The following is a 12,805-nucleotide window of genomic DNA, read 5'->3' as shown; positions in this document are numbered from 1 at the left end:
AACATTCAGAAAAAGAAGATCATGGCATCTGGTCCCATCACTTCATGGCAAATAGATGGGGTAACAATAAAGACAGTGACAGACTTTATTTTCTTGGGCTCCAAAATCACTGCAGATGGTGACTGCAGCCATGAAATTAAAAGACACTTGCTCCTTGGAAGGAAAGTTATGACCAACCTAAATGGCACATTAAGAAGCAGAGAGATTACTTTGCCAACAAAGGTCTGTGGAGTCAAAGCTATGGTTTTTCCAGTGGTCATGTACAGATGTGAGAGTTGGACTACAAAGAAAGCTGAGCGCCAAATGTGTGGTGTTGGAGAAGACTTTTAAGAGCATCTTGGACTGCAAGGAGATCCAACCAGTCCATCCTAAAGGAAATCAGTCCTGAATATTCACTGGAAAGACTGATGTTGAAGCTGAAACTCCAATACTTTGGCCACCCAATGTGAAGAACTGACTCATTGGAAAAGACCTTGATGCTGGGAAAGATTGAAGGCAGGAAGAGAAGGGGATGAAATGGTTGAATGGCATCACCGACATGATGTACATGAGTTTGAGTAAACTCCGCGAGTTGGTGATGGACAGGGAGGCCTGGCGTGCTGCAGTCTGTGGGGTCACAAAGAGTTGGACACAACTGAGTGACTGAACTGATGATAAAGCTGCAGACTTTTGCATCAGGACAGTCAATAAAAAGTACGTCTGGCTGTTGGTGGGGCTCCAAATCAGCTTGAAAGACACAGGAAAGTGAAGAAGCATGATTATCCACAGTAGCTAAGGAGCTAGAAAGCATGTCAAGAGGTTAAAAGCAAAACCACCTGAAATAGTGTAAACATTTAAATCTAGCCTGAGTTTCCAGCTCCTCCCTGGAGCTGTATTATCCTCCCTGGAGATAGTACAGCTATCCAAGATTTAATTTTTATCTTGTTAGAACAAGGTAATACACTGGTAATACACAGCAGGAAGGGCAGGGGAGGAAGAACACTGCTTTCTCAATGCATTTCTCAAGGCCCAGAGGGTCACTCACCGCTGGAGCTGCTGTGGGTGGAGCTGACTGCACAGAACACATGGAGGTCCGAGGCACATCCTCTGCCACAGGCACGGGGGCAGCGGCCGGGGATGCCTGCAGAAAGCAGCAGACACAATGAAGGATTTCTGTAATACCCAGTTATTAAAATGGGACAACAATGAACCAACAATATGGTCTGCTACCCTACCCGCCATGAGCATGATTTTCTTGAATGCCTAAGGATCTTGAGCAGTGAATAATAACTCAAGGCACGTTCAACCTCTCCAGCTACCACTACTTCAACTTGGTTTTACCTCTTACCTTAGGTAGGTTACTTAACCTCTCAGACACAGTTTCCATATCTGCAAAATGAGAACAATGACAGTACCTACATCTCAAGGCCTTGAATGAGACGAAACATGCTAAGTGCTTTGCATAGTACGTCGCAACACAGAAAGCTCAAAGATTGTTATCAACTGTCGTTATTTAGATGACTTGCCAACATATAATACATAATGTTATGTAACATAATATTATATGGCTGTACTATATATATTGGAGAAGGCAATGGCACCCCACTCCAGTACTCTTGCCTGGAAAATCCCACGGACAGAGGAGCCTGGTGGGCTGCAGTCCATGGGGTCGCTAAGTCGGACATGACTGAGCAACTTCACTTTCACTTTTCACTTTCATGCATTGGAGAAGGAAATGGCAACCCACTCCAGTGTTCTTGCCTAGAGAATCCCAGGAACGGGGGAGCCTGGTGGGCTGCCGTCTGTGGGGTCACACAGAGTCGGACATGACTGAAGCAACTTAGCAGCAGCAGCAGTACTATATATATATTGCAATTATGCAATATTCAAATATATCATTTTCATATATCTAACAGCACCCTGTAAGTTGTAAATAGCTAGGTACAAATGCAAGGTAGTAAGACTATCTCAGGGGTTCTCAAAATGAGGTCCTGTGACCACCAACCTCAGCACTGCTAGGGAACTTGTTAGAAATTCAGATTCTTGTGCCCCAACTTAACACACTACATCAAGAATTCCGGGGGTGGGGCTCAGTAGTCTGTGCTTTGATAAACCCTCCCGGTCATCTTGATGCGCACTGAAGTTTGAGAGTCACTATCATTTTGTCACAAGAGTAAAATTTCAAACAGGTTGCTTTTATTCCAGACATTTATGGAAGCAAATCCTATATGCAAGGTGCTTACCAGACGATCATTAATAGTGTATGATCTCTTCTTTCAAGAAATTTACTATGTAAAAATATGTACACAGGTGAGAATTAAAGACCAAAGCAGCTAAAACCTTGTTTGCAACAAATGTCCCAACAGGGATATAAAAAGAAAGCATGACAGACTTCCCTGGCGTGTTGTATTCTGCTTCTTAGAAGTTGTAAGTGTGGTAAGGTTTGGGAGACACTCAGGAGACAAAGGCCATATTTTAGCAAAGCCTTTTAGGGCTGACTACAATTTTAGCTGATCTAGAATCTGGAGGTTATTCCAAGCAGAAGGAACCACATGAGAAAAGTTTGAAGATGCATAAGTACTTACTATCAGAGTTTAGTGATGGGGGAAGGAAGCTACTGGTGGTCGCATTTAGTTGCTCAGTCGTGTCCGACTCTTGCGACCCCGTGGACTGTAGCCCACCAGGCTCCTCTGTCCATGGGATTGTCCAGGCAAGAGCACTGGAGTGGGTTGCCATTTCCTTCTCCAGACCCAAATAAACAAGCAGGAACTTTTTTGGGGAGGCTCTTGGCATTGGAACAGGGGGATGTTATGGCTACAAACATGCCTGAGAAAGAATAGTGCCAGTGGACACATGGGGTGGGCTGGAAGGAGACCAAAGACAGAGGCCACGGCCGTCTTGAGGTGATAAGTCATGACAGCTTTAAGTAGTCAGTTACAGAAGCAAGAAGGAAAAGAAAAGCATTAGTGTGAAGGCTCTCCTGAAGGGAATACTTGATTACAGGACTCAAACTGCAAGAATATCAGGGTCAGCTTGGGAAAACAAAGCACATCCATGGACAGGCAAGACGAACACGGCATGCGAGAATGGCAAAATGGGCCTTTTCATCAACTGCTTCCTGTTAAAACATTTTTGGTCTCGGCATTGTCAAGATCATAGAAAAACACTGGAAAACACCCAAAACTGGAGATTTTAAGTTTTAGAAACATACCTCTGTTTTTTCAGTTGGCTTAGATTGTTTTTCTTTACACTTAGACCGGTCAAAATCTTCTGAGAGTTCATCGATGAGTTCTGATTCACTCAGGGGCTGCAATATAAGGAATATGATATAGTATGAAAAGAATTATTATTATTTTTTACTTTGATAGAAGAAAAACGCTTTCCTAGAGAAAAAGTTTTTCTAGGTAACATATATTAGGTTGCATTTTAGGATCTAAAACCCAAAGCTAATTTATACAGGGCATACATTTCATTTATCAATATAAGAGAAATGTCACACAACAAATAATGAACGCTAAACACCAGAATACCACAAAAAATGTTAAAGGTTTATTCAGCTAAAATTTTCCTGATATTTCAATTTCAAAGTAATTTTGTTCAAATAAAACTGCCCATTTCCAGTGAAGAGCTGCATGGTTTTTCTTTATGTGATTGCTTTTTCTACTTCCTACTGACTTCCGTAATGAATAAGTCAGAGGAAACATAGATCATATATTCCCTTTCTATGAGAACGTGGGTTTTGGCAGGAAAGTTCTGTTATCCCTAGTTCCTTCCAGAGAAGTGGTATTGTTTATTTACTGTCATTGGTCAAAATCTCCACATGCCCTAATCTAAGAGATGGCATGTAATTCAGAAGCTCGGCCCCAGAGATGGACAGGCTGAGTTTTGAGCCCTGGTCTTGTTACTTCCTAGCTATTTGACTTTGGGCTATTTACAGGATCCTTTTATGTCTTAATTTCCTCACCTGTCAAATGCAGATAATAATAGAGTACTCAAAATGATAACACACAAACACCATTTACTGTAGTGTCAGGCACACAGTTCAGTTCAGTCGCTCAGTCGTATCTGACTCTGCAACCCCATGAATTGCAGCACGCCAGGCCTCCCTGTCCATGACCAACTCCCAGAGTTCACTCAGACTCACGTCCATCGAGTCAGTGATGCCATCCAGCCATCTCATCCTCTGTTGTCCCCTTCTCCTCCTGCCCTCAATCCCTCCCAGCATCAGAGTCTTTTCCAATGAGTCAACTCCTCGCATCAGGTGGCCAAAGTACTGGAGCTTCAGCTTTAGCATCATTCCTTCCAAAGAAATCCCAGGGCTGATCTCCTTCAGAATGGACTGGTTGGATCTTCTTGCAGTCCAAGGGACTCTCAAGAGTCTTCTCCAATACCACAGTTCAAAAGTATCAATTCTTCGGCGCTCAGCCTTCTTCACAGTCCAACTCTCACATCCATACATGACCACTGGAAAAACCATAGCCTTGACTAGACGGACATTAGTCGGCAAAGTAATGTCTCTGCTTTTGAATATGCTATCTAGGTTGGTCATAACTTTCCTTCCAAGGAGTAAGCGTCTTTTAATTTCATGGCTGCAGTCACCATCTGCAGTGATTTTGGAGCCCAGAAAAATAAAGTCTGACACTGTTTCCACTGTTTCCCCATCTATTTCCCATGAAGTGATGGGACTGGATGCCATGATCTTCATTTTCTGAATGTTGAGCTTTAAGCCAACTTTTTCACTCTCCTCTTTCACTTTCACCAAGAGGCTTTTTGGTTACTCTTCACTTTCTGCCATAAGGGTGGTGTCATCTGCATATCTGAGGTTATTGATATTTCTCCCGGCAATCTTGATTCCAGCTTGTGTTTCTTCCAGTCCAGTGTTTCTCATGATGTACTCTGCATAGAAGTTAAATAAGCAGGGTGACAATATACAGCCTTGACATACTCCTTTTCCTATTTGGAACCAGTCTGTTGTTCCATGTCCAGTTCTAACTGTTGCTTCCTGACCTGCATACAGATTTCTCAAGAGGCTGGTCAGGTGGTCTGGTATTCCCATCTCTTTCAGAATTTTCCACAGTTTATTGTGATCCACACAGTCAAAGGCTTTGGCATAGTCAATAAAGCAGAAATAGATGTTTTTCTGGAACTCTCTTGCTTTTTTGATGATCCAGCGGATGTTGGCAATTTGATCTCTGGTTCCTCTGCCTTTTCTAAAACCAGCTTGAACATCAGGAAGTGACTAATAAATGTAGTTGTTTAGTATCATCATGACAGGTAACTATGCTAGTTAATACCAAATTAAGTAAAGGTAATACAGAATCAGAGCATTTGATAATAAGATTAGGATCACAGTAAATGCTAATGACCTAATTTGAGGGCCCTCTTGATATCAGCTCCTATGTTCAATGAATGTCACCTGTAAACTTGTAATAGTTAATTCATGATGTAAATAATCATTAAAATGCGTGAAATGGCCAAATGCTGCTGTCAAAGGTTCCTTTCTCCTTAATTCCAGGCTGGCATATGAGTCTCCACAGTGAGATCGGGTCTATGAAAATTATCTGTTTATATCTTACAGTTGTATTGTTTTTTTTTTTTAAGTTTCAGAAAAAAACTTATTTCCTCACCTTGGGTTTTTCTTCAGCCTCTGGCAAGAGTGGTTTTCCATCTTTATCCTGTGAATGACATTGAAAATTCATTTAAATGAAACAAAAAATTTTGCTTTCTTATTCCATTAAGTTTGTTTTTGAAATTTCAGGATATGAGAAGAGACTGTCTTTTTCTGATATGGTTGAGTGAGTTTGTATTTCAAATTAATTTTTAAAATAAAGTATCAGAATAAGGAGCTGGGTTATAAAAATCAAGACCAAATGCTATAAAGTTCAATGCGAGTACTTTCTTTTAAAAGTTACTAGAAAATAATTTCCATCTTTGGATAGGGAAGCAGAATTTTTTAAAAGGTTCTTTGGCAAGAAAGATGCAGCTTCATCAAAGAAAGGCTGAAAAAAAGGTTTTGATTCTCCAACCAGGGTGAAGAAGTAGATCTCATTCCTATAAAACTGTTTTAGCTGTTTGGACATTTCATAGAATATTTCTTAAAATGCTTTATACTTTCCATATATAAGCATTACAACTATTTCCCATCATACGTTTATGTGCATTATTTCAAAGATAAATGATAAAGATAATTACAGGGATAGGTCCAGTCTCCTCACACCAAACCAAACCCACTTGCACTGAAGACACTGGTAAATCATTATACGTTTCTCTACCACTTACAAGATCTATGTGCTTTTATCCATTGGCAGTTAGAGACAATATAAACTCCCAATTATTCCTTCCGCTTCAAGGTTAAGGATCTATGTCAAGCATGGTTAATAGCTGAACCACCTGAATTTGTGGGAATTTTAGTGATCACACACGGTCACTACTTAGGAAACCCTCTTTTAAAGGGTCCAACTGTTCAGGACAGAAAATAAAAGTTTCAGGGTTTCCAGAGTTGTTATCTGAACTCGGCCAGACATGCCCTGAAGCCTCCCGGGGACAGACAGGGCACCATGGGCAGGAGCAGCGAGCCGCTGGCACGCAGTGAGGTGAGCAACGTACTGTGGCCGGCTTTAATCTATACTCCGATGGGACTGTTTCCTCATCTTCACCACATTTCTTTACTTTCTCTTCTTTGGCTTTTGCCTGAGGAAAGTGGAGAGGAAAAAAAATAAGGTAAAATAAGACATCACTTTATGTACTCCATGGGTGTCAAAGAGAAGACCCAATTAGATTAAAGGGCCTATGAGTGGCTGGGAGGAAGGTAGTATAGGAGACTAGAGGTAGAGGAGAAACAAGCCAGCCAGGAGTCCCAGGGAGGCGTCCCTGCCCTGTCTCCGTGACCCTGGGAAGCCACCCAGACTTTCTTTGCCTCAGTTTCTTCAGCTGAGGGGCTGAAGAAAATGGGGCTACTTCTTTAAGAACCCTTACCGAGCTCTCTTGATTTGTAAAGACCAGCAGAGAAAATGAAATAAATATTCTTTGAAGAAAGTTAAGAAGAGTGCACAAGTTAGCTGCAATGATTTTACAGCCTTCATGTGTCATACTCAATGGGGTACTTAGCTAAGGGGGAGAAAAAAAATAAACAATGCTCAGGAGTGTTAAACTTGTTCAGTGTTAAACAGATAAGAAATGGGAGAGCCATCCCATCACATATCTGGTTGATCCATGGATAACTGGTTTTACCTCTTTTAAAAGAACTCCCTTCAGTACCACCAAGATTCACTGGATTACTGAACCATGAGCGACCGAATGCATGTACATAAGCGTGGGCTACCATAGCAAATCAGTGGCTTTCAGGATGGGACATCTGCATTTTAAGTTACTGGTGGGTAATGTGAAGTTTCCTGCTATGTAATAATTTGTATCAGTATCAAGACATGGATTTAAATCACAAGCCAAGGAGCTACTGGGCACAAACGTGTGTGTATGTATGTGTGTGTGTGTGGGGGGGGGAGGGGGTGGTATTTAGCTGATTCTAGCTCACCTTATTGCTCCCATCTATGTCTCAGCCTAAGATCGTGGTTCTCTATCGAATGCTTAGTTGATTAATTTTAAAATATTTAATGAGCACTTTTAATAAGCCAGGTACTTTTTCTAGGCTTTGATATTATAGTTTCATTGTTCTATAGAATAATAACCGTCATTAAGGGATGAAAGGATTTTTAAAAAAAATATTTCCAGTTATATTCTATTTCAGGATATAGTGGATGTCGTATTACACCGTAGTTCTCCCCAGTTCAGGGATCTGTGAGGTCTCCAGCTATAAAACAGTCCTCATGGAAGAGTCACCCGTATAGGACTGTGCCCCGACTTGGACTTGTGAACAGTGAGTCATATGCACAGCTAGATACCTTTCTATTCCTCTTTGATCTTTATATTTCTTAAATGTCTGCACCGTGGTCTGTATTCAATAGGCAATGAAAACAAACATCCCTGAACTGACATAATTCCAGACTAGTTAACTGCATTAGAAACGGTGGTGGTTTAGTCGCTAACTCATGTCTGATTCTTTTGCATCTCCCGTGGACTGCAGCCCACCAGGCTCCTCTGTCCATGGGATTTTCCAGGCAAGAGTGCTGGAGTGGGTGCCATTCTCTTCTCCAGGGGATCTTGCAGACGCAGGGATAGAACCCTGGTTTCCTGCATTGCAAGCAGCTTCTTTACCAACTGAGCTACCAGGGAAGCCCTAGAATCAGGGGAGATTAATAATCAGGTGTCACTAGGGAATAAACATGCCATGGCGCATTATTTACGAGAATGTCAAGCAGGCATGGACCTCCCCTCTGAAGCACCCCCTGGCGTAGAATGTGCTCAAGTGGCCGTGAACTCCTATACCATACCAATCTTTATGGGGTTATCACAGCAGACTACCCAAAGTAGTGAATTCACCATCAGGTGAATATAAGGATTCAATGTAAGGATTGAGGATTTCCAGAGGATTCGAAAATCTTCATACTTTATATATAATTAAAAAGGAAAACTAGTGGAAAGAGTGAAAAGGAACTGTTCTTTTTGTTTAAATTTTAGGAGTTTGCTAGTTTTCTGGAGGAAATTTAACACATTCCCTGGTATTAAAAAGCAGAGACATTACTTTGCCAACAAAGTTCCATCTAGTCAAAGCTTTGGTTTTCCCAGTAGTCATGTATGGATGTGAGAGTTGGACTATAAAGAAAGCTAAGTGCCAAAGAATTGATGCTTTTGAACTGTGGTGTTGGAGAAGACTCTTGAGAGTCCCTTGGACAGCAAGGAGATCCAACCAGTCCATCCTAAAGGAAATCAGTCCTGAATGTTCATTGGAAGGACTGATACTAAAGCTGAAACTCTAATACTTTGGCCACCTGACTTTGGAAAAGACCCTGATGCTGGGAAAGATCGAAGGCAAGAAGAGAAGGGGATGACAGAGGATGAGATGGTTGGATGGCATCACCAACTCAATGGACATGAGTTTGAGTAAACTCCAGGAGTTGGTGATAGACAGGGAGGCCTGGCGTGCTGCAGTCCATGGGGTCGCCAAGAGTTGGACACAACTGAGTGACTGAACTGAACTGGTGCCTCAGAGGGTAAAGAACTTGCCTGCAATGTGGAAGACTTGAATTCGATCCCTGGGTTGGGAAGATCCCCTGGAAAAGGGAATGACAACCCACTCCAGGATCCTTGCCTGGAGAAGTCCATGGACAGAGGAGCCTGGAAGGCTACAGTCCATGGGGTCGCAAAGAGACAAGATAGAGTGACTACCACTTTAATTACTCTACATCCGTAAATTCAAACTGTTTAAAACTTACTTTGACATAACTTGTTTTACATCTACTCATCTGATTTTAATCACTCCTAAGAGTCTTTTCATCCTGGGATTTATGTCTATACGTTCCCTCCCCAAATTATCACCTCCTTAAATCACCCTAATCAAACAGCCCCAAGCCAGAAGTGCCCTTAGCGGGCTGCCACGGAGCCCTCAGTGGTGGACCCCCAGGGTCCTGCCAGGACCACCCTTTCCTCGAGATGCTGTGCCCCCTCGCACCCTGCTGCAATCCAAGCTCCCCCTCTCCCCGTACATTACTTGGTCCTGGAGGACAAGGGTGGCTTCTCCCGCTCCCTTGCCTTCGCCATCGTAAAGCCTTTCATGCCAGATGGCGCCCTGTGAGTCCTCAAAGAAGGTCGACGATAGAAACTGGCCCATTGGGGACTGGGCGGTCCCAAACTCCGGGGGAGCTGCTGAAAGCAGCTAAGACCCACCTTCCCCTGGAGACCCGGAACAGGAAGTGACAGCAGAGGCTGCCGCATTGTGACAAAACTGAGCTGGGAGGCAGGTGCTCCGGAGGGTCTCCCCACCACTGCCTGGCCAAGGGTGCCCCCAGGACATCCCTCTGCTTCCCCTCCTCTTCTCCCCCCAAAGGACTCAACAATCCCTTAAAAACTGAAACAACAAGAAAACTCTCTTCTACCAAACACGAGCAACTCCCTAGCTCCATACTCTAAACATGCATTCATTTTAGTTATAAAGCAATTATTGCTTGACTTTATTCTAATTGGCAACAAGGTTTCAACATTTTTCCCCAGAGTTATATAAAGGATTTCGCACCCCCATCTGCAGCCATCTCCCCTCTTTCTTTATAAATAGAAGTACCTAGAACCCTTTTGCAAAGACAGATTTCTAATTTCCATACGAGCAGACAAACCTGTTTCTCACCAGCCCACCAGCTCTATGTTATCTTGTTTAGCCAGGTGTCACTTAAGAATTGGCAAAGGAGATTAGTTGTTCATGTGAAGCATCACAATTCTAGATGATTTATAAGACAAACACTCAAATATCCTTCCTGGTTGTTAACTCCCCAGCAATGAAATACCTGAATTAGCCAGAGCCTGAAAGTAAGGCCGAACAAAGCACAGCTCATTTGAGATCTCTAATAAAAACAAAAGTGGTGCAAAAGTTCTAAACATGTGTTGGGCATTAGTTTTGCAACCTTGTAAGCTGCAAGACTAACAGGCTTTGTACGTGAGCCCCCAGGTCAGTACCTCATCGACCTCCTTAATGGAGCTGGGGTCGAGCTCTGGCTCTGGCTTCCGGGTGCCCAGGGAGGCAGACAGGGCCTCCAAGGCTTGCTCAGTCATGGTATCCTGCGGAGAAACAAAGAATTCTGTACGTGAAAAACGAGATGCTCTCCTCAACCTCGATAAGCCACCTACCTCTTTGTGACATTCACGTTTTGTCAGTAAATCTCTAAGAGTGAACTGTGGCTTGAGGAAGGACTCTGGGAAGGCAGTTTTACTTGAAACCCAGCAAAAAAAAAAGCAAAAGAAATAACTTACTGGTGAGAGGAAATATGGGATAGGACCCATTTGCACAGTAACGGTGCTCCTGTGCGGGGGTACACTTCACCTCGTAGCAAGCGAGAGGTGCACATAGAGTAATAATTGTATGATACTCATATCAAAGTACTGTTTTTCTTTTTCTAAACAGAGGTCCCTTAAAAATGACTCTGACAACCCTGTCCTTTAGCCCAGCAGAGCCCAGGAAGCAGGGGGGCCTGAAGTGGCTCACGGCTGTAGGAATTCCCACTCTCAGGGGTGTGGTGCTCTCTACTCCTCCAGATAAAAAATAAACGGCCACCCTACGAGCCAGAGGCAGAGCAGCACCCACAGAAAACTCCTCCTTGCAGTATCTGGGTGATCTGCAGACAGGGCAGGTCTTCTCATCCAGCCCAGAGCTGCAGGGCCACCTCTCAGGATTCCTGAGAATCACGTTATAGCTGACTGTGGTCAAGGTGAACAGAGTAACTGCAGCAACACTCCCTTTGAGGGTCACAGGACTCCAGGCCCTTTAGAAAATCAAGTCAAAGATCTGATGTCCCCAGAGAGTGGTATCTCTGGGGTCCTGCCCTTCTGTGTAGAGTAACAGTGAGACAGTCTTCTCCCACAACCAAGGCACGTGTGCCAAAATCACCCATAAGCATCTGTAGAAACAGAGAAGGCCTGCCTGACCAATATAAGCCTTACTGGTTTCACTATGCCACGCAGGCCCGAGGGGAACAAAGGAGGTCTACGGGTACAATGCACTACTACGATTCTCCCCAAGTCAGCTGGATCAGCCGCAGGAAAGCAAACTGCTATCCAGCGGACCGTGCTGAAGTTCAAAGAAGTAATTATTGATACCTCTTCCACTTTTCTTCTTTTCTCTTTGGGTGGAGCAGCACTTCTGATCACCCCAGCTGACTGAGCTTTTAAAGCCTCTTCTGTAGATTTCTGAAAAATGAAATACAAAAGAAGGTTTGACTGGCAGATGAAGGAAATGTATTAACCAGACGGTAAGAACCAGAAGTAAAAAGCCTTGGCATCTTGGGGCTTCCCTGGTGGCCAGCGGTTAAGAGGCCGCCTTGCAACGCAGGGGACACGGGTTCGCTCCCTGGCCAGGGAAGATCCCACATGCCGTGGAGTAAGCCTGTGAGCCACGACCACTGAGCCTGTGCTCTAGAGCTCTCAAGTCACAACAACTGAAGCCTGTGCACCCAGAGCCCCGGCTCTGCAACAAGAGAAGCCACCTGCAGAAGGCTGCACATCGCAACTAGAGAATAGCCCTCGCTTGCCCCAACTAGAGAAAGCCTGAACACAGCAATGAAGACCCAGCGAAGTCAAAAATAAAGTTTAAAAAAAAGTTGTTGTCTTAAAGTGGGAGGTAGTTTCTAACAAGTTTCCCTGAGTGCATTAAAAACAATACCTCTTTCTCAGTTTTCTTTGCATCAGCTGTAGGGGAACTGCAGGTGAAGTCTGATGACAAGGCATCGATGGCGTCATTGGGCCCCAGGGGTTTCTAAAGAAACAGGCAGCATGACGGGTCACACATGGGAATCATTCAAGTGCCAGAACAGATTATAAACCCAGCAAATGGTGAATGCACTCCTGCAGTTCTTTGACTACCAAAGGAGATACTTAATGAAATAACTCAGATGAAAGCCTATGTTTGGGAGGAAATTGGATGCTCAATGAATATTATTTTTCTGTTTCTCTCAACATACTTGTTACTATGTTGGGAGGATATTCTCATCCTATTTTTAATAATATTTATTCTGTCCTAAAACTTTCTTGCCCCACTCTTTTTTCCTTCAAAAAAAAAACTAATTAGGAAATAAACAAGCACTGAAACGACCCCCATCCCCACCCTCTTCCTCTGAATACATGGAAACTTCATCTGATAGTCATAATCCAAAAATACAGAATTGATAACTATTCCCCCAACCAAAGACATGAAAAATGTTAAATCTGATCTTGGAAGACATTTATGTAA

General features: G+C 43.3%; 1 protein-coding gene across 1 annotated transcript in view; it reads right to left on the bottom strand.

The window, feature by feature from the left end:
* The window catches only part of CAST (calpastatin), a gene marked incomplete at its 5' end in the record, with an annotated part of 89,577 nt that overhangs the window by 23,061 nt on the left and 53,711 nt on the right, over positions 1-12,805 (bottom strand). Inside the window, 8 exon segments of the mRNA NM_001009788.1 lie at positions 1,025-1,120; positions 3,191-3,195; positions 3,198-3,286; positions 5,607-5,654; positions 6,586-6,669; positions 10,540-10,641; positions 11,677-11,766; positions 12,239-12,331. Coding sequence (NP_001009788.1) covers positions 1,025-1,120; positions 3,191-3,195; positions 3,198-3,286; positions 5,607-5,654; positions 6,586-6,669; positions 10,540-10,641; positions 11,677-11,766; positions 12,239-12,331 — 607 coding nt within the window.

Source organism: Ovis aries, chromosome 5 (assembly GCF_016772045.2).
Source record: "Ovis aries strain OAR_USU_Benz2616 breed Rambouillet chromosome 5, ARS-UI_Ramb_v3.0, whole genome shotgun sequence".
Classification (NCBI taxonomy): Eukaryota; Metazoa; Chordata; class Mammalia; order Artiodactyla; family Bovidae; genus Ovis; species Ovis aries.
This window is presented reverse-complemented; position numbering and strand designations above follow the sequence as displayed.